This window comes from Castor canadensis, chromosome 3 (genome assembly GCF_047511655.1).
Source record: "Castor canadensis chromosome 3, mCasCan1.hap1v2, whole genome shotgun sequence".
In the NCBI taxonomy this organism is placed as follows: domain Eukaryota; kingdom Metazoa; phylum Chordata; class Mammalia; order Rodentia; family Castoridae; genus Castor; species Castor canadensis.
The window spans coordinates 136,730,851-136,754,455 of record NC_133388.1 but is presented as its reverse complement, the minus strand read 5'-3'; the positions used below and the strand labels follow the sequence as shown (position 1 = coordinate 136,754,455).

Here is a 23,605-nt window from a genome sequence, read left to right as displayed (position 1 = left end):
CTGGAGTGTCAAATGAAGAAGCTGGGTTAGTTGGCTTGTTAGATATTTTCCAGTACTATCGTTTTATGATTCTGTAATTGATCTTACTGCTCCTGGTTGAATGAGCTCAGCCAAAAATAAGCAGGATTAGCATGTTGATTTAGAAGACAGCTAGAGATTGCTCTAGTACTCCTTGGGCTCTTATTATACTAACTTGTACCCTGCCTACACAGGCTGTACTGTAGGGATCTGAGAAGCATAGCCTAAACTGGCTAACAGGAAGTAACATGTCTCCCTGGATGAAGCTATAATTAAGCTACATGCTAAGCACACATGGTTCCTGTTCTCATGGAGGTTATAGGCTAGCAAACTCACCCTTTTGCATATTTGACAGGGGTAGCTATCTCTCTATTTAACTTTGTCTCCTCTCATGGCAGCAGCAAATAGCAAAAATAGTATGAGATGCCATCCTGCAGAGGTGTTTTCAAGAAGTGAAAGAGTATGTCAGTAACCTACACATCTGTTATTAGAGGTAGCTTATTCCTATAAGAGAGCATGGGACTGGGAATGGAGACTAGCATTACACGCAAGTTTACCATGAGTCAGATGTGGGACATCGTCTCTAAACCTCTTTGAAACTGTGTCTCCACATATAAGATGATGAAAATGGTCAGGCTTGTGCCAAGTTTGTGTGCCAAGGTACTCCAAAGTCCAGAGCTAATGTTAGCCCATTTGGCACCTTTACAGATGAGAGAAAAGTGCCTCTTCCTAAGGCTTTTTACTGCTATCCAACAGAAACTTTTATTATTATTGTTGTTGTTGTGCTGGATGGGGGTACACTGGAGGATTTGCAAAGGTTCTTACAGTGTATCAGATATTTCATACTAGAATTCACCCCCTCCACTGCCCTCTTTCATTCCCCTCTCCCACCCCGATGCCTGGAACAGTTTCAACAGGTATCATTTTTACATCTACTTACATGTGTATACATTGTTTGCACCATATTCATCCTCCTACCCCTTACATGCCACTCTCCCTACCTGCTGGTGCAAACTCCACCCCCCACCACCACCTGCCTCTGGGCAGAACCTGTTCCACCCTCCTGTTCTCTAATTTTGTAGAAGAAAAAACATAAAAGGTGATAAGAGAAACATAGTGTTTTTGCTAGTTTGAGATAAAGATAGCTAATGGGGAGATTCCTTGTGTTGTTTCCATGTGTATATGTATTACAACCCCAATTAGTTCATCTCTTCCAGTCCTCTTCACTCCTTCCTAGTTCACTTCCCATGGTGCCCTCTGCCAGTTTAAAGATTACTGTATTCATTCCTATACAGTGAGCACATTCAACCACATTCAAGTTTTTGGTTTCCATTCCCTTGCCCTATCCTTCCTGTGCACGGTCTCCCCTTACTGTGACCCGTCTTCAGTAATATTGTTGCATTCAACAGAAACTTTTTGTAATAGACAAATCCACAACTATGCTGTGAGTGGTGCTTCTTTAAGGCATGTAACACACAGCTTATATAACTGCATGTAATGGTCTTATGCTAAATACATTTTTATGTTAAAACAAATACTACAGTTATGTCATAGATGACGAATTTGCACGAAATTTTAAGATAAAAGAGGAACTTTCAAATATGTTGACCATGGTTGAATGGATGAATAGATCCATGACAGAAACAATCATCCTATGCATTACACTCCTTGGTGGCTTCAGGGGTGCAAAGTTGGCGTGATCACTGCTCCTGCTTGTACTTGAGTATCCAGTTCCCCAAGGCAAGGAGGTACAGAGGAAACCTCTGCTCCACATCTTGGGCTTTTCTCTAGCGTGTTGCCGTTACCTGTTCCCATCCTGTTCCCATCCTGAGGGTCTGCCTGATGCAAAGGCACTCACTCTTTCACCACACCAACAGCATAAACTTAACCTCATAAGGTGGAAAGGATGGACCACTAGATGCTTTTTCAGCCATTAGTTTTTAAGTACTAAATAGGAGACCATGTTGAAGAAAAGGTATGATAATTTGAAAAGTCATTATATTCTTAATCCATTTGAGCCAATGCGGTTGAGCAAATGGAGTTGCTCTTCTAAGAAAAAAGTATGTGTAAAATTTAGAGGAGGTACTTGTGAAGCTCAGATTGCTCTTACCTATCCAGAAAATGAAGGTGGGAAGTGGAAGAACATTCTTCTTGAGCTTTGAAATTTACCTTCTTCTCTCTGTAAAAAACTCTAGGAACTCAGTGGAGACTGAATTCATTATCTTAGATACATTCACTGACTGTGTTAGAGAGTCACAGGGAAAGGACTATTAAGTGAAATTTCTCTGTCAAAGTTCACTCTAGGCTTCTGATGCAAAATGGGGAGAGGAAAGATTCAGTTCCATCTATGTACTGAAGAGGTCTAGAGTAATGGAGTTCTTAATTTTCCACCTCCCCTACCAGACCTGCTCCTCCCTCCTTTCTTGTCTTTTTCTCTCCCCCATGCTAGTAATTGGCCCCAATATCCACTTATTGGTCAGGCCATTCTTGAAGCCATCCTGACAACTCTCTCTCCCAGCTGCTACATTCAGTCCCAGCAGTTCTTCCTTTAGCCCCTCTCTGATCTGATCACTTTTTACCACCCCTGATGCTGCCATTCTAGTTTAAGTAATCATTGTTTTTATCCCAGGTGACTGCAGTAGCCTCTAAACTAGCTGCTTTTTTCTACTTTTGTTCCACTATAATCTGTCTTTCATACACTAGCCAAATTATTTTTGAGTTTTAATCAGACCACATTACTCAACTGCTCAAAGTGGCTATCCCACCACACCCACTGAAAATGCAGCATTTTTTGATACTGCGTACAAGCCCTACATGGTTTGGCCCTTCCACTTCTCCAGTCTGTTTCTGCCTTTCTCTTGTGCCTCAATCTCAGGGAACTTGTGGTCAGTTACATCATGGTAGTGAAAGAAATCATCCATAAGGCTGTACATTCCATTTATGTGACAGTCTGGAAAAGGCAAAACTGTAGGGATGGGAAACAGAACAATGGTTTCCAGGAGCTGGGAATATGGAGAGGTACTGACTAGAACGTCATGAATTTGGAATGTGCTATGTGCTAATAGGAATGTGCTTTGTCATGATTGTGGTAGAAATATGACTTTGAATTTGCCATACCCACAGAACTGTACTATAAAAAAGTTAAATGTAGGTAATACTTGAATAAACCTGAGAAAAAGCTGGATTAATTGCTTTATCATACAGCATGGACACAAGGAAACGTGGAAGGATGACATCTTTTTACCTCTTCTGCGTGTTGGATCCTCTTTGAAATGCACCAAACTTAACCAGCACCCGGTTTAGAACTCCTCTGAATGCGGGTAACTAGTAAGGCCTGCTTTAGATGTCCTGGAATAATTATTGTTAGTCTGCAAAAAGTGGTCTAGGCCCACTCCCGTCTGACTCAGGGAAAGCTCTGCAGGAGGCTTTCCATTTGGAAACAATTCTCATTCAGACTGTGGGCAGACATTTAGGATAGCTGTCCATGTTGTCTGGATAGGAGTGTGTACATGTATTTGCCCTATTCATCACAGCAAATGTGATAATAGGAATTCACACTAATTTAAAATATTTAGTTATCCAGAGCAAAAGCATGGTTTAAGCTTCTGAATACAAATCACTTCAACAGATGTAGATTAACAGCAAGCAACTGAGTTGGAGTCCAGTAGACGCCACGGCACACATAGAAGTGGCTTCCAAGCTTAGTCCTTGGTGAGCCAGTCATCTTGTGAAATTTAAAAACCGTGAGTCACCTGATTCAGTTACGTGACTCAAGGACAGGTAATCACCCTTATTATAAGTTAAGTGAAGAACACGTTTGGATTGTGCTAGTGAGAGATCTGCTTAATATCTTTCAGCATATCCTACTTGGAAATAATCACATTGGTTAGTATATGTTATTAAAGCAAAATTCGTAGTAGTAGTACAGAAAGTTTTTTAGAATTGTGTAGCTCATTATAACTCAACAAGTTTTACTCTTTACTCTTCCCCTTTTAGCCTAATACCCTTTCTTCACTGTTAGCTGTTACTGAATATCTTTTCCTGACTCTTAATTACAGCAGGTACCTTCTAGTTACAGCCCATGGTTAGAAACTTCCTTCCCTGTTTTTATGGGGGGGGGGTTATTCATCATTTAGAATTCATCACCATTCACCAATCTTACAAGTAGACATAACTTAGTAAAAATGCTATAGTTTAATTCACAGTTAATAGTTTTATTGCTGTCTATCTTATTTTGTTCAGGTTAGCTCTGGAAACTACTTCACGTAAATAAAAGAATGAATTAGTAATCCAGTCACTTAACCAAGTACTAACTAGCTAATGAAATATAACATGTATATTAGCATTTACTGTAATCTGACTTCTGGTCAACAAGAGCAAGGTTATCATATTCAGTAAGTGACTTCTATTTAACACATTACTTGGAAATAAAAATTCCACACAAGAAAATAAACAAATCAGGTTTATATACTTTGTGGTATTTACCATGTGATAGATACTGTACGGGACTCCATGCCTTATTTTGCTTAATTCTTGACATTATTTTATATGAGGTATAAACTGTAGCAGTTTTGTATTTGCGTCTTTACTATAGTGCTTTAAGTACAGATGAGTGAAATCAGGCTGAGTAGTTCCCACTGCGTGCTTTGGCTAGGATTCGAGTTAGGCTCTGGATGAAAGGACGACTAGTAAGTGTAACAATTTGCAAATCTTGCAGGTATTTAATTAAGTCTCCTCCTACATTATTTTCTCTTTATATGGGTAATTATGCCATAAAGTCTTACAGTGATAGGGTATTTTGAAACTAAAAGGAGAAAAAAACCCTTCCACATCACAGCAATAATATGTTGAGTGGACTATAGACTACACAGAACTTTGGCAGTACTAGGTGACTGAAATGATAATACCTGTACTCCTTGACCTTTAGGTCATGAGAGTGTAATGGAGTGTGTCAGCCAGGGTGCTTGTGACTATGAGTAACAGAAAATGTGTTACACTGGCTTAAGTAATAAAGAGCCTCATTCTCTTATACAGCAGGAAGTTCAAAGGAAGAGTGAGCTTCAGCGTCAGCTGATGAAGCAACTCAGTGATGTCAGCAAGGATTCCCACTTCTCCCATTTCTTAGGTCTCCCACCCTCTATTCCATCCTCTCTGCCTCAGGAGATGACCAGTCTAGGTTTCTATCAAGTGCAATACTGCCACATCTGCACGGAGCGATCTCATCTTGTGTCTAGGGCAAACTTACTGCTCTAGGAACTCCTCCAGCTGGTTTTCCCTCACGGCTTTAGGCTGGGTTGGGCCAGTTCTTCTCCCATCTTTAAACTAGGAACGACAGCACTGCTGGCTTAAATGCTTGGGATGGATTGTTGTTGAGAAATGAACTACTACTAAAGGATCAGATGTCACATATGCAATTTAAAATGTTCTAGTAACTGTGTTTTTTTAAAAAGTAGTTTAAATTAATTTTAATAAAACACTTTATTTAACCCAAAATATCTAAAATACCATTTTACCATGTAATTACTTTTTAAGATTATTGAGATATTTTACTTTTTTCATATTTGAAACCTCATGTGAATTTTGCAATTGCATCTGGTTTCAGACTCTTGCATCTCAGTTCAACAGCCCCATGTATATTGGATGGCACAGGTCTATAGGATGAGACCCAAGAACGTTATGACTTGGTCCCTTCCTGTCTCCACCATTCAGCCTCTGCTTAACTCACACTCACACTCTTTGCTCTAGCGGTGCTGAGTTACTGCATCTTGTTCTCTCTGTGTCTGTGCTATTGCTTGTGCTCTTCCCTCTGCCTAGCCCATTCTCTCCTTACTCATAGGGGAATTTCAATTTTGCTATGTCTATCAGATCCAACCCAGATATCACTTCCATCAAGAGGACTTCCCCAAACCTAGAGAGAGTTACATCTCTCTGTCCTTTGCACTCTACTGTATTTTGTAGTACAGTACACTTGGTCACGTTTATCAAACCGTTCCCATTATTTCTTTCATGTTTGTAGACCCCACTGAGAAACAACGTCCTTGAGGTCCAGGCCAGAGATTTTGTTGTTGTTGTTGTCATTTGTTCATTTTTGTGGTACTGGGATTCGAGCTCAGAGCCTTGCACTTGTTAGGCAAGCACTCTCAGATCAGGGTCTTACTCACCTTAGTATGCTCCATGTTTCTGCTCAGGCACTCAGTTCATATTTATAGGATGAAATTAAGTTGGGTCTCTAAAAAAATTAGAATGACTTGAATATGAATTTAAAAATAAATTATCACAATTACCTATAAAAAAAAGAATGACTTGAATTTGATAATATATTAGATAAAACCGGTGAGAGAAATAGAATGTTTGGCCCCGTTAGCTTTCTCTGTTGATGGTGCTATAAGAATGTTTTTATAAAAGGATCCCAGGAGTTCCATGTTGCCTTCAAAGTATTCACATACTCTGAACACATGTAACTATCTTTAGGAGTCCACCATATCTCCATTAGTTTTTTTATCAGTGTATTTGTAATCTTTAAATTTTCTAACCTATCATGCAGATGAGTTTGTCTTTCTTGCTGTCCTGAATTACTTTGTTCAAGTACCAGCAGCTGCCTCCTGATCCTAACATCCACCACACAGTACACAAGTCATGAACACTAAATAGCATGCATGGTTGCATTCCTCAGAAGCTAAAGAGGCATAGATGCCATGGGTTCCAGCAGCAATCACCCAAAACAAATGCAGTTTTTTATTTCTATGAAGCATGCTTAGGTGACATTGTATCATGATGGACCGCATTGGCATCTTAGAGGTAACTGCAGTGGGTTCTGCCATTCTTTGCATCATATAGATGCAGGTGTAGGTTTTGAACTTCAGCTGCTTTGCCAGGTCTAAATATCCAGCCAGTGCTGAGTTCTGTAGGGTGTGAAAGTCCAGTATCATTACTGCCATCTGCAGTAATCTGGGAGGTCCTGGAGCTCCCAGATTTCAAAATAGAACTCAAGTTTTGCTTACTTTTGATGAATTAGGGTACTAAAACACATGTAATAAAAACACAAAAATGTACTTTAATTTTATTTGGAGAAAGTCCTTTTATATTTGAGTTTTATATTTCATCATGCTTCCTCTATCTGAAACTTACCTTTTATTGTAGAAATAAAATTTCTCTTGCTTTCAACTTTATTATATAAAAATTCCATTCACATATGTTACAATTAAGGAATTCAGTAACTTTAAAAAATATATTATAGCTGGGCCTGTAAACCTCAGGAGGCTGAGGCAGGAAGATTGTGAATTCAAGGCCAGCATGGGCTACATAGCAAGACTTTGTTTCAGAAAACAAGGGCTGGGGATGTAGCTCAGTGGTACATGCTAGGCGATGAGCAAGTCCCTGGGTTTGATCCCCAGCACTGAAATATATATGTGTGTGTGTGTGTATATATACACACACACACACATATACATATATTCTCACCTTCTTATATATATTTCTCACTTTCTTACCACTGGATAGATAACATTTAGTAGTGGGCTAGAACGGGAGTCAGCATACATAGTACAAGGGCCAAGTCCTTCTTACTACCCAAAGTAAGAATGGCTTTTATATTTTGAGATAGTGGGGAAAATCTGGGACATGTGAGAATTATACTGAATTCAAATTCAGTGCCCATAAATTCACTTATTGATACACAGCCGTAACCATTTGTGGTTACAGGTACTTTCCATGGTCACTTTCACACTTTAATGGCAGAGATGAGTAGTTATGAGAGAATGTATTGCCTGCAAAGCCTGAAATACTTACTATTTGCCCCTATATGGAAAAGGTTTGCCAATTCAATCCTAGGAGTAGAAGGAAGAAACATTAAGCATTCAGCTTTTGAATCTTGAGTCAAATGATATGTTAAGCGTGTTCAGAGTCATTGTCTTTCACAATGAACCACTTTCTTGGAAATACTGGCGTGCTGTATAGCACAGGAAGGCTTGACTGAGAGTTTTGGGTGTATTTACTCTACAGTGGAACCAGTTTTATTCTTTAAGGGAATAATAAATAAGCCTATCTTCATCAGTATTCACCAGCGCATTGAAAGAAAGTTTGCCTGCAGCAGAGCTTACTTTTGTCTCCTTGTGAAATCCCGTTTAGAAATGCTTCATAGATGGACTTTTTTAAGGAATAGGAAAGATTCATTTGTTTCTATAGTGATCTTTTATTTTAGTTGTGTAAGCAGGTTTCAGAACCAACAGTGAGGTTTTGGGAAGGTAGTGGGAAGATTGAATATTTTATAACTGACTCAATTTCATTTATGCTTAGTACAGCATGACCACATTTCTAAGAGGTTGCGTATATCCAGTGATATCGTGCACGCAAGTGACTTATTAATTTGAGGTATAAAATAATTTTGGACTATAGTCAAAACTCACGAATTTACTCATTGCTTTCTTCTTTTTTTTTTTTCCTGGAATGATGAATAACAACTATTTTAATCAGCAAAAAATGAGAAATTTTAGTTATTAAAAAAAAATCCTGACTTTTCCCAACTACACTAAAAAAGACCTTTGGTGCAGTTATGTAATCCCATACCCATAGTTGAGTGTGTTTCACCACAGCTTCTCTTTGAGGTATTTTCATGTTCATGATTTCATAGGAGATAAAGTATTCATAGACTAAAATAGTCTTCTAAATTCTCTAATGTTTTGTCAGTTTTGGACCGGCATTCATGTTCCATGTCAGTAATTCCTTAATTTCAAGTTAAGTATTCTAATTTCTAATGCCCCATCTAGATTAAAATATTTAGGTAGAAATTGTATTCTTACTATTCTTTATTTATGTCTCTGTGATTGATGTTGATTTGAAGATCATTGGGGAAATATTTTAAAGCCCTTTTGTTAGCAGTTCACATAAATGAATCATAACCAGATACATTATTAAATCAATAAAAACCATATGTATATAATTGGCTAAATGGATGTGAAACTTACAGTGGAAAACTGTTGCCTATGTAGACTTTTTAAAAGTGACGATCAATGGAATATAGTTCCCTTGGCCACAGATTTGAGAGCATTATTGCCCACTTGAGGTCACTTTTATAACCTAAAAAGTATTACCTTCCTTGTAAATTCAAATTATGATTTTGTGCATGATTTATTGCACTATTTAAAAGTGAAAAACAGTAACCTGTCCCTTAGCTCTACACCTTCAATTAAGACATGCCTTTCCCATGTCCAAAATTCCTTTTGGACAAACAGTTACTGGTTATATTTCAATTTTTTCAGTGTTATTCTTTCATTGCTGATAGTTCTTTGGTCTGCTCTCCTTGTTTCTAAGTTGGCAGTTACTGCCTTTTCAGACCATATAGTTTTAAAATATTCTTTAGTTAATTGACTTCTTTTGCATCCTCTGATGGAAGGAATTTGAAAGCATTGTTAAAGCCCAAAATATTTAACATATGTAAATTAAATCACATAAACACAGTAGTGATAAAAAAAAAGTCTTCTGTTACTTTTCATAGGTGATACAGTGATACGCTACCAGCAAACCTAAGTCAGGTCACTGTTGTTTGATAAGTGTCACTGCTCTTAACAAGACTCTAACGTAGTGGGTTGGAGGTATAACTCAGTGGTACAGCATGTGCTTAGCATGTGCAGAGTCCTGAATTCAGTCCCCAGAACCAAAACAAACAAAAAAGACATACTTAAATTTCTTTCTCTAAAAGACTGATGTGCTAGTTGACTTTGTTCTGGTTATTCTGTCCTCACAGAAAAGTCATGTCTCCACCTAAGTTCCTGTCATGTAAAGTTACCTATGTGAAGGTACTTACAAGATGAGAATATTTTCACCTCCAGGAGAAGGTTGTGTGGCAGTCTCATTGATAAATTTCTGCTTCCTAGATAACTGTTCGCTGGGATCCTTACTTAAAATGTCCTTCCTCTCAGGGTGATCCTAGTTACTTACCTTGAACTCTGACTCCTGATTACTTATCTAGGGTCTGTCTTGGCCTCTAGGTACTCTTGTGCTCTGATTTTCTACTGCTCACCTTCTGATTCTTTGTTATTCTTGTCTGCATCTAACCTTCCAGAGACCTATTCTCATCTTTCACCTCAAATCCAAAATTTCCCATAATTGACAGAATTCCATTTTGTGATTGTTGTGTTCCTCAGCTATGATAAAATTCAGAGAATTTCAGTCTCCTTGCTGGCAGAACTGTGTGTACCCTGATCACTTTTGTACCAGTTATTAAAATGTTTAAATAGTTTGCTACTGCCTTATTTTTCACCCCATGCCATCGGGACCTCATGCACTGGACATCTGGGACTGCCCCATGATCTAGGAACTATTGAGACATTTCTTGACCCAACAGTTTTTAGGACTCTTTTGTTGTCCAATTTTATTGGTTGGTTTCTGTGTCATACTGATTATCATTATCATTATTTGGTGGTACTGGAGTTTGAATTCAGAGCTTTGCACTTACTAGGCAGGTGCTCTACCACTTTAGTCATGCCATCAGCTCTTTTTGCTCTGGTTATTTTGGAAATAGGGTCTTGCTTTTTGCTCATTCTAGCCTGGACAGTAATACTATTTTTACACTTAACCACTGTAGCTGGATGACAGGTGTGTGCCACCACACCGTTTTCCATACAGATGATGGGTCTCACAAACTTGTTTGCCCAGGCTGCTCTGGAACCACAATCCTCCAGATCTCAGCCTCCCTCTTAGTTTGAGATGACAGGCATGAATTACTGCTGCCAGCTATTGGTTGAGATAGAGTCTCAAGAGCTTTATGCCTGGGCTGGCCTTGAACTGCAATCCTCCCAATCTCAGCCTCCCAAGTAGTTAGGATTATAGGATTACCTGCACCCAGCCTAATTATTATTTTTAAGGTTATCCCTGTTTTCAGAGATACATGTAAGAGTTAAGTTCTTGAAGGAAAAAAAATCCAAAAGCGATTTTGAAAATTTCCATTGGAAATCAAGAAGCATTTTAATTAATTAATTAATTAATTTTTTTATGGGAAATCAGCTCACGTTTAATTGTGACATTTTAAAATTGTACAAGTTTTTGACATCTTCCCTCCACATTAGTCTCTTAAAATGACAGGAAAACATCACCAATCACAGGTTTAATGGGTTTAATAAGTTTACCCTTTCAGTTCCTATTTGCAGCACCCGATATTCCTTTGAAATAGCAGTCATACCTGGCAGTGGCCAACAGTAAATTTCCATCTTCCAGAGTTGAAAAGTTCAGGTTCTCTAAGCATTCTATATTGCAGTGGCCCTTGTCCAGAATTGGTACCTCCCCATTGTTGGGGAAGTTTAAATGTACCAGTGAAAAAATCTTTTTCCCCTTCAAGGGGAAGAAAGAAAATTACTCCTCAAAACTAGCTGATCTGGCTGTAAGGTCTTTCCTTTTGTCCCATCTCTTCAGGCTCTTTTTTTTCTCCTTTTTTTTTTTTTTGCAGTAGAGCAAGAGAGACCAAAACCTAACCTGAGTTACAAGAAACATGACAGTGATGGCTATAAAGGGAGTGTTAAGGAGCAACTGAGGTAACTCCTCTACCTCCCACATCCAGTGTATGTGCTTCACAGAAAAACAACAAAAATAACAAATCCACAAAATACAACAGCTAGAAATACAAAATCCATTCATCCAAGGGTGCTGGAAGGCAGGAAAAAGATGGGAGGGAAAATGGCACAGGGAGAAAAACAAAGTATTCCAATCAGTCCAGGCACAGGGGCTGGCAAATGCTAGAAAATAGCTGCAGAAAAGCCTGTGGTCCTTTTAGAGTCACAGTGGTAGTAAAAATCCACATACTGGTATCAAGAAGATTCTGCCTTACATGCACCAGCATCAAAAATCCCAATTCCTCAAAGAGAAGGGAAAATGCAGAGGGCCCTTGGCAGAGTGGATTCTGCCTTCCCTGGCATGGGAGAACAGAGAAAAGAGCTGCCACAGCCTCCATCAAATCCCACCCATACCCTCTGGAGAGCAGGCAACTCAGTAGCCTGCAGCAGCCTTCAGTTTGGCAGGAGATGGATGTGGTGAAGGGAACTTCTCTGCAGAGGTGGAGCTGCTCAGAGCAGACTGCAGGTAAACTGTCTTGTGGAAGAGTCTGTTGCTTAAGAAGACCACCAAGGAGAAGAGGTGCAACTGGAAAAGGTATGATTTTCCAGGGGTCTTTGCTTCATTGGCGCTGATAATGAATAAAGGAAAGAGACTAGAGAAGAGGCAGCCACTGACAATGTATGAGGACTGCATTGCTGTGAGGAAAGCCAAGGGCAAACCAAACCCAAAGTAGTAAGGCCAGTTCCTTTCCATGTTTGACAATCGCTGGTGCATTTCAATTCCTTTATTGAACCAACGATATTCAAAGCAGTACAGGGAGTAGAGAAGGAACATATGCAGCAGACTAACCAGCTGACCAACAAGATGGATAGGAAAGAGACTCACAGACATCCCCGGAAAAGGAAAAGAGCCTGTAGCAGAAGACTGAAGAGCATGCCAGCAGTTATTTTGCTTCCTCCCTGACACCTCAAATGCCAGGTCGGCTGTATCTTGAAACCAAATGGCATTCACAACTTTGCTAAGCACAAACAGGGAGCACCCAAAGAGCACTGAAAACTAATGTGAGGAAGAATTCCAGCCACGACCAAACATCTCCATGCAGTGATGGATCACCAATAATTCGGGCCGTTACTGACTGAAGCACAGGGATAAACACTGGATAAAACAAGAGGAGACTGAGCCAGAATACTCCGCCATTCCAAGCACAGCGCTGGAAGATTCTACGAACAATACGTGACTCTCTCTCCTGCTTCCCTCTATCCTCTGGGCTCTCCGCTGTGCCAGGGCCCTGCTTGCCCTTCTTCACCGCTGTTCCTCTCTCTTTTGCTGGATTCGAGCATCTGGCTTTGAGATGGTACAAATACCCCAGATGGAGTCTTTGATTCCCCTGCCAAGGTCCTGGAGAAAGGTTTTGACACCAGCAGCCATCTCTTCACCACCCAGACTATCAACTACACAGAGGAGAGAGAAATGCCCCAAAAATCTGTCTTCATGAAGGACCCCCGCAGCCCTGCCGCTGCGGCTCCGGCCGGGCGCTCGCCCACCCCAGGCCCAGCCGCTAGGCTCCTCCGCGCCCGGCCACCAGTCCGCCGGGCGCTCCCAGGGCCCGGGCCGCTGCGCCCGCACGGGGCATGCCTGGGCCGCACCTTAATTTATTTATTTACTACATATTAAGCACTAGCTATATAGTCACCACTGTTCTAGATGCTAAGAAGTGTTTTCTGTTTTGTAAATAGGGGAAGTCCTCAAATTGAGTATGATTAAAAGTTTGACACAGGGTATATTGGATAGTCTGCAACTGCTGCTCAACTTGACTGTGAACCTAAAATTGTTCAAAAAATAAAGTCCTAAATAGAAAAAAAGATGGAGAAATAACAAAATAGTGCAGAAAATAAAAAAAACAATTGCAAACCAATGCAATTTTGTGTCAAATGATTTAAAGTCTACAAGTATATGAACGTGGGAAGAGTGGAGTATAGGTGTGATGGGGAACAGAATTCACCTGATTAAGCCTCTTTTAAGAGTTGATGAACAAAAAATTTTAAAGACAAATTACAAAGACACTCAACATAGGGGAACAACATGAGAAAGATAGAAGCATGGAATATGTGGGGAAAGAAAAATCCTTCTGCTGGAAGATTCTAGAATAAATGACATTGCATGAGTTCAAGGCAGCTTGAAAGCTGGGCTGAACGGTATGAAATTTTTGTTCTTTGCAGCAGAGTCATTCTTCAGTCAGAAGCAAGTGATGTGATTGTGATGGCGTCCATAAGATCAATCTGGCAGCCATATGCAGATAGGGAAGAAAGCTTCTCTCCTAGTAACTCAGAAATGGGCACTGATTACCTTGATGGGTGTGACTCTGAAAATGGCAAGGAAAGCAGTAAATTTTCCAGAGAAATATTGCAGAGAAAGAATCAGCATGATTTGGTGACCAGCTGAGTATGAAAGAATGAAAAAGAGCAATTAAAAATAAAGGCAAACTAGCAAAAGGGCAGAGTTAGAGCTGGGCAAATCCTCTTTTTATGAAGCAACAATAAAACTGGATGAAACTTATAAACAGCAAATTTAGGATTCTGGACAGTCAACAAATTGAAAAGCATTTATTTATAGGAAAACAGTTGCCCTTCAGGTAAGAAGTACAGGATTCTGTGGTGCTCCTGGCTGGGGATTAACTTACCCCCAACCTCCACACTCTGCCCAGTAGTCTTCAAGGTCAAGGAAGTCATGAAAACCAGCAGTTTCACTGAAGGAGTGGTCTTGCTTGATAGGAAGTGGAATTTGAAAAGTCCCATGCCTACTAGCATTGTAGCAGTTAACATTCTAATGGCAAACAAGAAGAGTAAATAGAAGCTCGGTGGGCCTGAAGTTAGTCTTGGCTGGAACCAACAGTGGATGAGTAGACTAGCTTGAAATTTATCAGGGAAATTTGAGAATGGCACAGTGATAGAGGATTTTGGCAAACTCACCATATGTTCCTAACTGACCAAAAGGCTTCATATATATGCAAGAAAGACCAAAGAGGGCTCAAGCTAGCAATACACCCTTATTGACTGAAATTTTGCACATGTGGAGAGGGAGAAGAAAGAGGGCCTAGCAGAAATTAAATGTCAGGGCATATCTGAAAACTACTTGAATTTTTAATGTGATCCCCAGCCCAAACTGTGGACCCATCAGTAGCAGTAAAGGTTTGCTGGCTTAGGGTGATTGAGCACGACCACTGATCAGTTATTGCCTATTAAACTATGCAGGCACAGAGTGACCCCTTAGAAGCCAGGCTTAAAAATAAAAATAAAGTGTTTTGAAAAGCTGAGTAGAGATATATATACCTATGCACTATGAGGGAGATGGAGTCCACAGATTTAGTTCATGAAAATTAATGAGAAAACTATAGCAAGAACAACATCCAAGAAGAGAACATTAAAATCCAGAGTTCTTATAATATTGTACCTAAAATTCCAATTTTCAGTTAAAAAAATTGCAATATATGTAAAGAAAGAAAAGTGTGTCCAATACTCAAGAGGAAAAAAAGCAATCAGTGGAAACAGTTTTTTGAGTGGGCCTTGATATTGGACTTAACAAAGACTTCAAAGCAGTTACAGTAAACATGTTTAAGGAATTAAATTATGCTTAAAAGAAATTGTAGCAACAGTGACTCAACAAATAGTCCTAATACAAAGATAAAAATTATTAAAAAGGGCAAATGGAAAATCTGGAGTTGAAGAATATAAGTTAAATGAAAAATTACCCACAGTGAGTCAATAATAGATTTAAGATTGCAGAAGAAAGAACTCATGGATTTCAAGATAGATTATTACAATATCAGAGAGAAGAAAGAATGAAAAAAGCGAACAGAGCCTCAAAAGCCATAATATAAAGCAACATGTCAAAAAGATTAAAATGTTGGTATCAGAAAATCAATTACTATATATACTATATTCATAAAAGAGGTGGTCTCCATGATAATCTGGATAGGCTCAGTGGACAAAAAAAACCATTTGCAAAATCCAACATGCATTACTTAACTAAGAACTGAATAATCTGGGAATGAAAGGGAACTTCATTAACTTGATAAAAAGATTTATTTTAAAATGTAGCTAATTTCTTTATGTAGCTAATGCTGTTTTAGTAATGAAAGACTGATTTTCCCCCCTAAGATGGATTACAAAGCAAAATGTCTTCTTTCACTGCTACTCAACATTGTATTACAGGCTATACCCAGTGTGATATAGCAAAGAAAGATAGACAAAGAGAAGACAGGGAAACAAAAAGCATGTGACTTAACAGAACTGTCTTATTTACAGATGGCATGATCCTGTGTATAGAAAAACCTAGGAAACACACACAAATATATCAGAGCTAATAAACAAGTTTAGTAAAGTTGCAGACATGATAAAATCTACACATCAATATCAGAAATAATTCAAAATGAAATTAAGACTTTTGCACATTATAGCATCAAAAAAGAACAAAACACTTGGGAATCAATTTAAGCAGAGGTGCAAGACTTGTACATTGAAAACTGTAATATACTGAAGAGATCTTCAGCTGCAGCAAGAGGAAGTGATTTCAGACTGGCAGAGGGGCACAAGGCTTCAAGATGGAGACAGCCAGGTAGTTGACCAAGACGCAGAGGAAAAGGTCCCTAAGATGCAAAGAAACTGGGAATTGCCCCCTCTCTACTTCTCATAGTCCTAAGGCCTCAACACTAGTGGGGGGGGTGGGATTTTTTGTTTTGGTTTGGTTTTTGGTGGGACTGGTATTTGAACTCAAGGCTTCGCACTTGAAAAGGAGGTGCTCTAACACTTGAATCACACCTCTAGTCATTTTGGAGATGGGGGGTCTTGAACTGTTTGCTCAAGCTGGCCTCGAACTGTTATCCTCCCCATCTCAGCCTCCCAAGTAGCTAGGATTACAGGTGTGAGCCCCCAGCAACAGCTTGTTTTTTTTTTAAATGAATAAGTAAAACATACAGATTATCTCAACATGAGACAGAGATTACCATTATCCACCAAGAGTTGAAGATGTATGAGCCCTACAGACCAAGCCTGTAAGGAAGCCCAGAAAAGAGGATTAGAGAACAAAAGAGTGCATGATGGAATGAGCTGCAGTTTTGAAGACAAAAGATCCCAGATTATCTGGAACATGGAGAACTGGATGAGATGGAGTTTAACCTAGTGCCAACAACCAGAGTAAATTGAGAAAATCCTGAAAGACAAGGGTAAAAAGCTGTGGGAAACCTTTGAGTGTATTCTGCAACTTTATCTATAAGCTAAGAAAGCTAGACGCAGAATATAAACGGCAGAGGCTCATGTTAGCCACTTTCTTGGTGCTGTCATGATTGCTCAGCATGTGGAAGTAGAGTATTCCTTTGCCACCTGCTCCTTCCAGCGTCTTGATCCTGGTGACCAGCACCCTCCATCCTTAAGATAACCCCAAGCACTTCCCATCCTCCTTTCTCATACATGCCATTCCATATTTGCCCCAGCAGAAAACCTCCTGGCCCTCCCCCAGGTCCACCTCCTGGCCTTCCTTCTTAAGGACCCCCGCCAGAGTTACCCCTCCGTGCACCTCTAGTTATTCCCACCTCGTCCTGGCATGATGCCCACCTTTGGTGTTGGACATGACTCATCTGACTTGGACCTGACTCATCTGGACTTTTTGCACCAGCTTCCTTGCTGAACCGGGGCAGTAATGTACCCACCCAACTTGATTCAGTGACTGAAGGTGGCTGGTACAAGTGCAGCCACCTGATTTGTGCCCACTGTGCTGTGATGCATCAGTGAAGGGACTATTGCTACTCCCTGAAAGCCTGTGCCAAAGCAGCCCCCAAATCTGGCCCTTTGGTTCCTGTCTCAGTACAAATTAGGGATGGTGTTTATGAAGCTTTCCTGAGAGGGACAGAAGGGCTGCATGGCAACTTTTGATGCCAGAACAGGCTTCTAGTCACAACAGTGGTTTTTAGAACAAGAGGTTTTCTAATAGCAGTCAGCATATTTTCTAATTTCAGTTCAAGGAATATCCTAAAGTTTAGCCTTATTCAGAATGTACTGCACAGAGAGGGTATTTTGTCCAGATAGATTGGTTATTAAAGCAGAGTTGCTAGCAGGCATTTCCTGGCATATCACTATTTTCATCCTGTTTCTTCTCTTTCAGTTCTTTGGGAAATTGTTACCAAGGGAATCTTAGTTACTTATTTATTTTGGCTCTCTTCTTGTGTGCTGTGGGCACCACAGCAGAGATTTCTAAAAAAAAAAAGAAACAGTTTATTTCATCTTGACTTTTGTGTTTGTTATTTTAAATATTTTCCAGTAAATATTTTGTAACATTTTACTTGTAGTGAAATAGATCACAGTGTCATTTCCTAATACATAGCAGAATGTGTGGGAAGAAAATGTATAATTCTTTGATTAAAATTATTTTCCACTGACTTAAACTTTGAGTATTTCATGGGAAAGAATGTTCTATACCAAAAGAAAAGAAAACTATAAAACATTACTGAGAGAAAATACAAAAAATCTAAATATATGGCAGGCATTCAGTGTTCCTGGGTTAGAAGATTTTTTACTTGTTAAGTTGGCAGTTTCCAATACAATCCCTACCAGAATTCCAGCAAGCTTTTTTGGATCAAAATTGAAATGTGTATGGAAATGTGAAGAACTCGCAATAGCTAAAATAATATTGAAAAGGAAGAGCAAAATAGAAAGGTTTATACTGCTCAGTTTCAAGTTTTACTATAAAGCTACACTGATGTAGTTAGTGGCATGAGAATAGATGTGTAGGTCAGCGGGACAGAATTGACAGTCTGGAACGTGACCTTTACGTTCAGTCAGTTTTCAATAAAGGTGCCAAGGAAATCCAGTGGGGGAAAGGATAGTGTTTTAATAAATGGCTCTGGGAAAGTTGAATGTTCAAAAGAGAAGATTAATTTAGACCCTTGCCTTATGCTGATGTAAACATTAACTCAAAATGGTTAATATACTTAAAAATGAAACCTAAAGCTGTAAAGCTTCCAAAAGAAACATGAGAAATTTTCATGACCTTAGGTTAGGTAATGAGTTTTTAGGTGGAGAGGGGGTGGTGGTGGGGAAATGGTGGGGATGATCTAACCAATATACAATGTGAGGCTATTCGGAATTGTCACGATGAATATACTGAAGAAATAAGAGTTTTTAGATACAGCATCAAAAGCATTACTCATTAAAGAAGAAACTTGTCAGTTCATCAAAACTTAAAACTTGCATTTCAGAGACACCCTTAAAAAAGTAGAAAGATGAGCTACTAAGTAGAAGTAAATGTTTGTAGATTATAAACCTGACATATACATTGTGTAGAAGACACAAAAAAGGTTCCTGTAACTCACTCATAGGAGACCACTAAATGAAAATGGGTAAGTGATACAAATATGGCTTGTCAAAAAGAAAAAAAAAAAAAAAATATATATATATATATATATATATACATAATTACTAGTCAAGCACCTGAGTAGCTGCTCAGTGTCTTTAGCCACCAGGCAATGCAAAGTAAACCCACGCTAGGATTCCATTTCACACCCACTAAGATGGCGGTACTCAGAAAGGCAGAGAATAGCAAATGTTGGTGAGGATATAGAGAAGCTAATTCCTTCATGGGTTGCTAGTGTACGACCTCTGTGGAAAACAGTTTGGCAGTTTCTGAAAAAACTGCACCAGCAATTCCACCCCTAGATATCTACCCAAGAAAAGTTAACTTGTGTTGACACAAAGACTTGTATGTGGATGTTAATAACATTGTAAACAGTAAGCAAAAATGGAAAACAGTCCAAATGGGTAAAAAATGTGGTATATCCAAACCATTGGGCAATGAAAAGGAAAGAAATACTGACCTACTGTGAACTGCATCCATGCTACCACATGAACAAAAATCAAAAACGTGCTATATGGAAGACTCCAGACACGAGACACCATGTCATCTGATTCCATTTATATGAATTTTCCAGAAAAGGCAAATTATCTGTAGAGACAGAAAGTGGATCAGTGATTGCCCTGGGTTGGGATGGGAAAAGAGGAACTTTTTTTTTTTTGCAGTCCTGTGGTTTGAACTCAGGGCCTCACACTTGCTACCACGCACTCTGCCTCTTGAGCCACTCTGTCAGCCCTTTATTGTGTTGGGTAGTTTTGTGATAGTCTTACAAACTATTTGCCTGGGCTGGCCTGGAACTGTATTCCTCCTGATCTCTGCCTCCTAAGTAGCTAGGATTTCAGGCATGAACCACCAGCACCTGGCTGAGGAGGGGATTTTTTGTGGTGATGGAAAATTTCAAAGGCTAGAACATGGTGACATTTGCACAACTTTCTAAATTTGCTAAAACTACTCATGGTGAATGAACTTTAGGGTACATAAATGAACTTTAAAACACAGCTTTACCACCTTACATCTTAAGGTGATACGATAATAGAAATTTTGGTAAGCAAAAATTTATTCAGGTCAGAAGCCTCACAAAACTCTCCTGCATTATAAAAATCCCCATGAGAACTGGGGATTTTTATAATTTGGACAAGGGTAGGCTGAAAAAAATAGACACCAGCATGTCTTTCCTGGTCCAAGACTTACGTATCTCTGGAGGGGGTCTCCCCTCTTTGAACCGTTGCATGTACCTCAAGTCTAAAGATTTGAGCTATGGGAATCTCTCACCTCTTTTACCTCTTATTTCCAATTCTTTTAGCTTTGTGACCTGCCTCAAATTTCCCATATTCCTGACCTCAATTCCTGTTAATTATTACTGCTGCAGCTAACTCTTGGTCATCACATTCCCTCCTGCCCAGCCACCACGCAGATCCCAATTTCTGATTGTTCCCTGTGCTTACCTTCTTTCACTCTTGTTCCATTTTTAGCCCTGGGCTACACTCTAGCTCTGATAAAGCTGCCACACTGGCCCATTTGTTTCTTTTGAGAGATGGTGACTTCAGTTTTTACCATATTAAATGTCAACTCTAAAGATGATATTCAGGAGATTACTGAAGATTTGAGATTAGAGCTACAATGACAAATTCAGGATAAAGATGTATATTTGGTACTCATCTAAGAATAAGAAACTAGAATGAGGCAAAATGTCATGTTTGTGAGCTATTACAAGGTAAGGGGATGGAAAAGTGTTCGAAACAAGGAAAAGTTCGATTTTCCCCCCCAATTATAGTAATGCATGTGTACAAAGAGGTTTTATTTCACCTTATATTCTCTAGGTTAATCATTGCAGTGAAACTGCTTTTTTAAAAGTCAGTAGACATGTTACAGACTAATTAGGAAATATTGAGCTATATAAAAGAAAAGTGTATTTGATCATTTTCTTATAAGCCAATCTCTGCCTTTTAAAGGAGAATCATACAAAACACAAAACCTGACTCTGAAACTGCCTCCCCACTAGGTGGCAAAAGTAAGCTTCCAGAGAGAGAAAACAGCCAGGCTCTCACACCCCATGGTGTCACTTCATCCTATTACCTTCATTTTGAAAAAATGCAAACATACCATTCATGTGAAATATACAGTCCATGTAATCCCCAAGTGAAAGGGGGTAAAGACACTTTATGTTGGCTTTTGATAGCAATATGAATGATTCAGACACTTGATTTTTCTTTTACAAAAAGTACTAAAGGGAAAGTTCCTGTGATAATTGGTAATTTTGTTCCAAGAGTCCTTTGGACATGCTACTGAAGAGCACTGAGCTAAGTTACAGGTTCCATTTTAAATAAGCTACTATATCTCTTGGTGGTTGGAAGACAGCTACCAGAGTTCCCTCCTATAAACTGGTATGTGTCATTGTAGGTAGGCTGCCTGTGCTTTTATGAATAGAAAAAGTTTCTACAAGTTTTACTGATTTCTCAGAACTTGGAATATTCTCAGAAATAGCCTGAGGCAAACTACACTGCTAAAATACACTATTCAAAAATTTTCTTAATTAGTCAATAAACAATGATCTGCTTTTATTTTAATATTAACATTTGTAGCATTTTTTTTCCTCCTCTGTTCTTTCTTTCTGTATGTTCTTTCTCTTTGTACCACTTTTGCTCTGTCCTTTTGTCTCCATTTATCTTGAAGGGAAACTGAGTACTGTTTTTATTCTAGTAGGAATAAATATTCTTCATTAAGAGGAAGCTGGGACTTCAGGCACTGATATAGTCTCCCTGGAGTTGTGTTCTACAGAACGAGACAGTATAAAACTGGGCGGGGGGGGTACATTTCTCAGATCTTAGCCCACAGATTTTCAATTTCTTCCCCTGAAGTACATGCTCAAATCTCAGATACTGCATTGTATCACTTAAAGTGTTTTAATTAAATATTCTAATTAAAAACAGTCAGAGCTGGGGGCATGGCTCAAGTGGTAGAGCACCTGCCTAGTAAGCACAAGGCTCTGAGTTCAAACCCCAGTATGGCAAAAAAAAAAATTTTTTTTCAAACCCAGTCATTTATTCAAATATTTATTCAGTATTCCTACATGAGTGAGAGAGATCGCTACATTAGAAGGGAAGAGGAGGGGAAGGGAGGCAAGGAGGGAAAGAAAGAAATACTTGTTGTTTTTAAAGCAAGAAGCGAGGTGTTTTGAGTGTTTTTGAGTAATTTTCAAATTGTGAGTCATAGTTTAGGTCGAGTCCATGAAAAGAAGCCCTTTTTATTAATTCTTCCATCTCAGGCTCCTCAATTTATGTAGATGACAGAACTTTTAAGAGAATCATGTGTCATCCCAGGAAATGAGCCTTGCTATTACTTTAAGCCTCATTGATTTGGAGGTTTTAAAATTTGATCACTTCAGTAGGGTAATAAAGAATATATTCAGCAAAACTTCATTATAAGGTACTTTAGTGTGCTGTGTATGCATTGGTGTTTTATGCCAAGTGATACCTCCTGTGGACACTCTGCTAAGCAGAGTATCTTTTTTGTAGTTACAAGGAAATATATCATTAGGCCTACTGCTTGGTCTCTAATGCCGGTATTGTTATGGGCTTCTACTGCCTCATTTTATGAGTGAGGCTCATCTCTAATCTCACCTCTAATCAAACTTAAAATTGAGAGATGAATCATTTCTTTTGTTTGCTTTTGAAAGGAGATTACAGGCAGTAACAGTTTTTCCACTCGTTTCTACAGTAACTACTCAAATAATCCAGAGTAAAAGATTATGATAACATAAAAGTTAATTAATCCAATAAACCTTCATTAAATTCTGCTGTATATAAGGCAGTATGACAGTATGTCAATATGTGAATGTAAAGGTGTGAATAAGAAATGGATGCTGTCCCTAAAAATTAATTTTTGTGATTAGAAGAAAATCTATAATGCAGGTGAATGATAACTGGCCTATGAGAAATAATGAACTGTTTAAGGAATTTTAGGGAAGGGACAGGAATGATTTTTGACAAGAAGTTTTTACACAGAAGGTAGATTTTGTAAGATGAGCATGGTTTTGTTCTAGGCAATCAGGAGGAAAGGCATTTAGTAAAGACACAGTCCAGCCTCAGAGAGCTGGCATGGGCCTGGGCACTGAGGGGGGAAGAGCAAGGCTTATTTTTTGCAGAAGACCCTTCCTTTCAAGTGCAGTATTATTCTTTGGATATTATGGAAGCACAGGCTAGATGGAGGGAGAGACTGTGAAGCATCTTTGACAAAGAACAGTACCATCTCACGGGGAAGACAGCCATGGAAATTTACAAATAATGCAAGGCAATTCTGGCTCATGGAATGGTACTGAGCACACTCAACATTTAAGCTGTATTGGTCGGTGAGAAATAACTTAGCAATCAGCTTGAGGAGTATCTTTTTTCTGGTTTTATACAGTTCTGTGGAATAAGTATAACATACCCCTTGATAATATTTAAATGGCTCACATCGTTTTTTTATTTAGAAACGCATATCCTAAAATTATGCAATAAGGGAAAACTCTAATGTAGCTTCATGGGTGTTAGTTCTGCCCCTCAGTTACTAGCCATAAAAAAATTTCAATTTTAGGAAAATATTTTTCACAGTTCGGGTAATTTAAATGCTGGGTCTTCTAGTTGCCACTGGCAGGAGCGTT

General features: G+C 39.0%; 1 protein-coding gene and 1 pseudogene across 15 annotated transcripts in view; one reads left to right on the top strand and one right to left on the bottom strand.

Moving 5' to 3' along the window:
* Nucleotides 1-23,605, top strand: part of Stau2 (staufen double-stranded RNA binding protein 2) — a 316,438-nt gene that overhangs the window by 212,877 nt on the left and 79,956 nt on the right. For 2 of the 15 annotated variants that reach the window (XR_012446346.1, XM_074068718.1), the window contains one exon: nt 11,459-12,337. The exons of the other annotated variants lie outside the window; for them this stretch is intronic. Coding sequence is in view for 1 of the 2 variants with exons in the window: in XM_074068718.1 (XP_073924819.1) it covers nt 11,459-11,461 (3 nt within the window). In the remaining variant the exon portion in view is untranslated. Of the gene's footprint in view, nt 1-11,458; nt 12,338-23,605 lie in introns of those variants that run through there. 15 annotated transcript variants of the gene reach the window in all.
* LOC141421672 (etoposide-induced protein 2.4 homolog pseudogene) lies at nt 11,954-13,017 on the bottom strand (annotated as a pseudogene).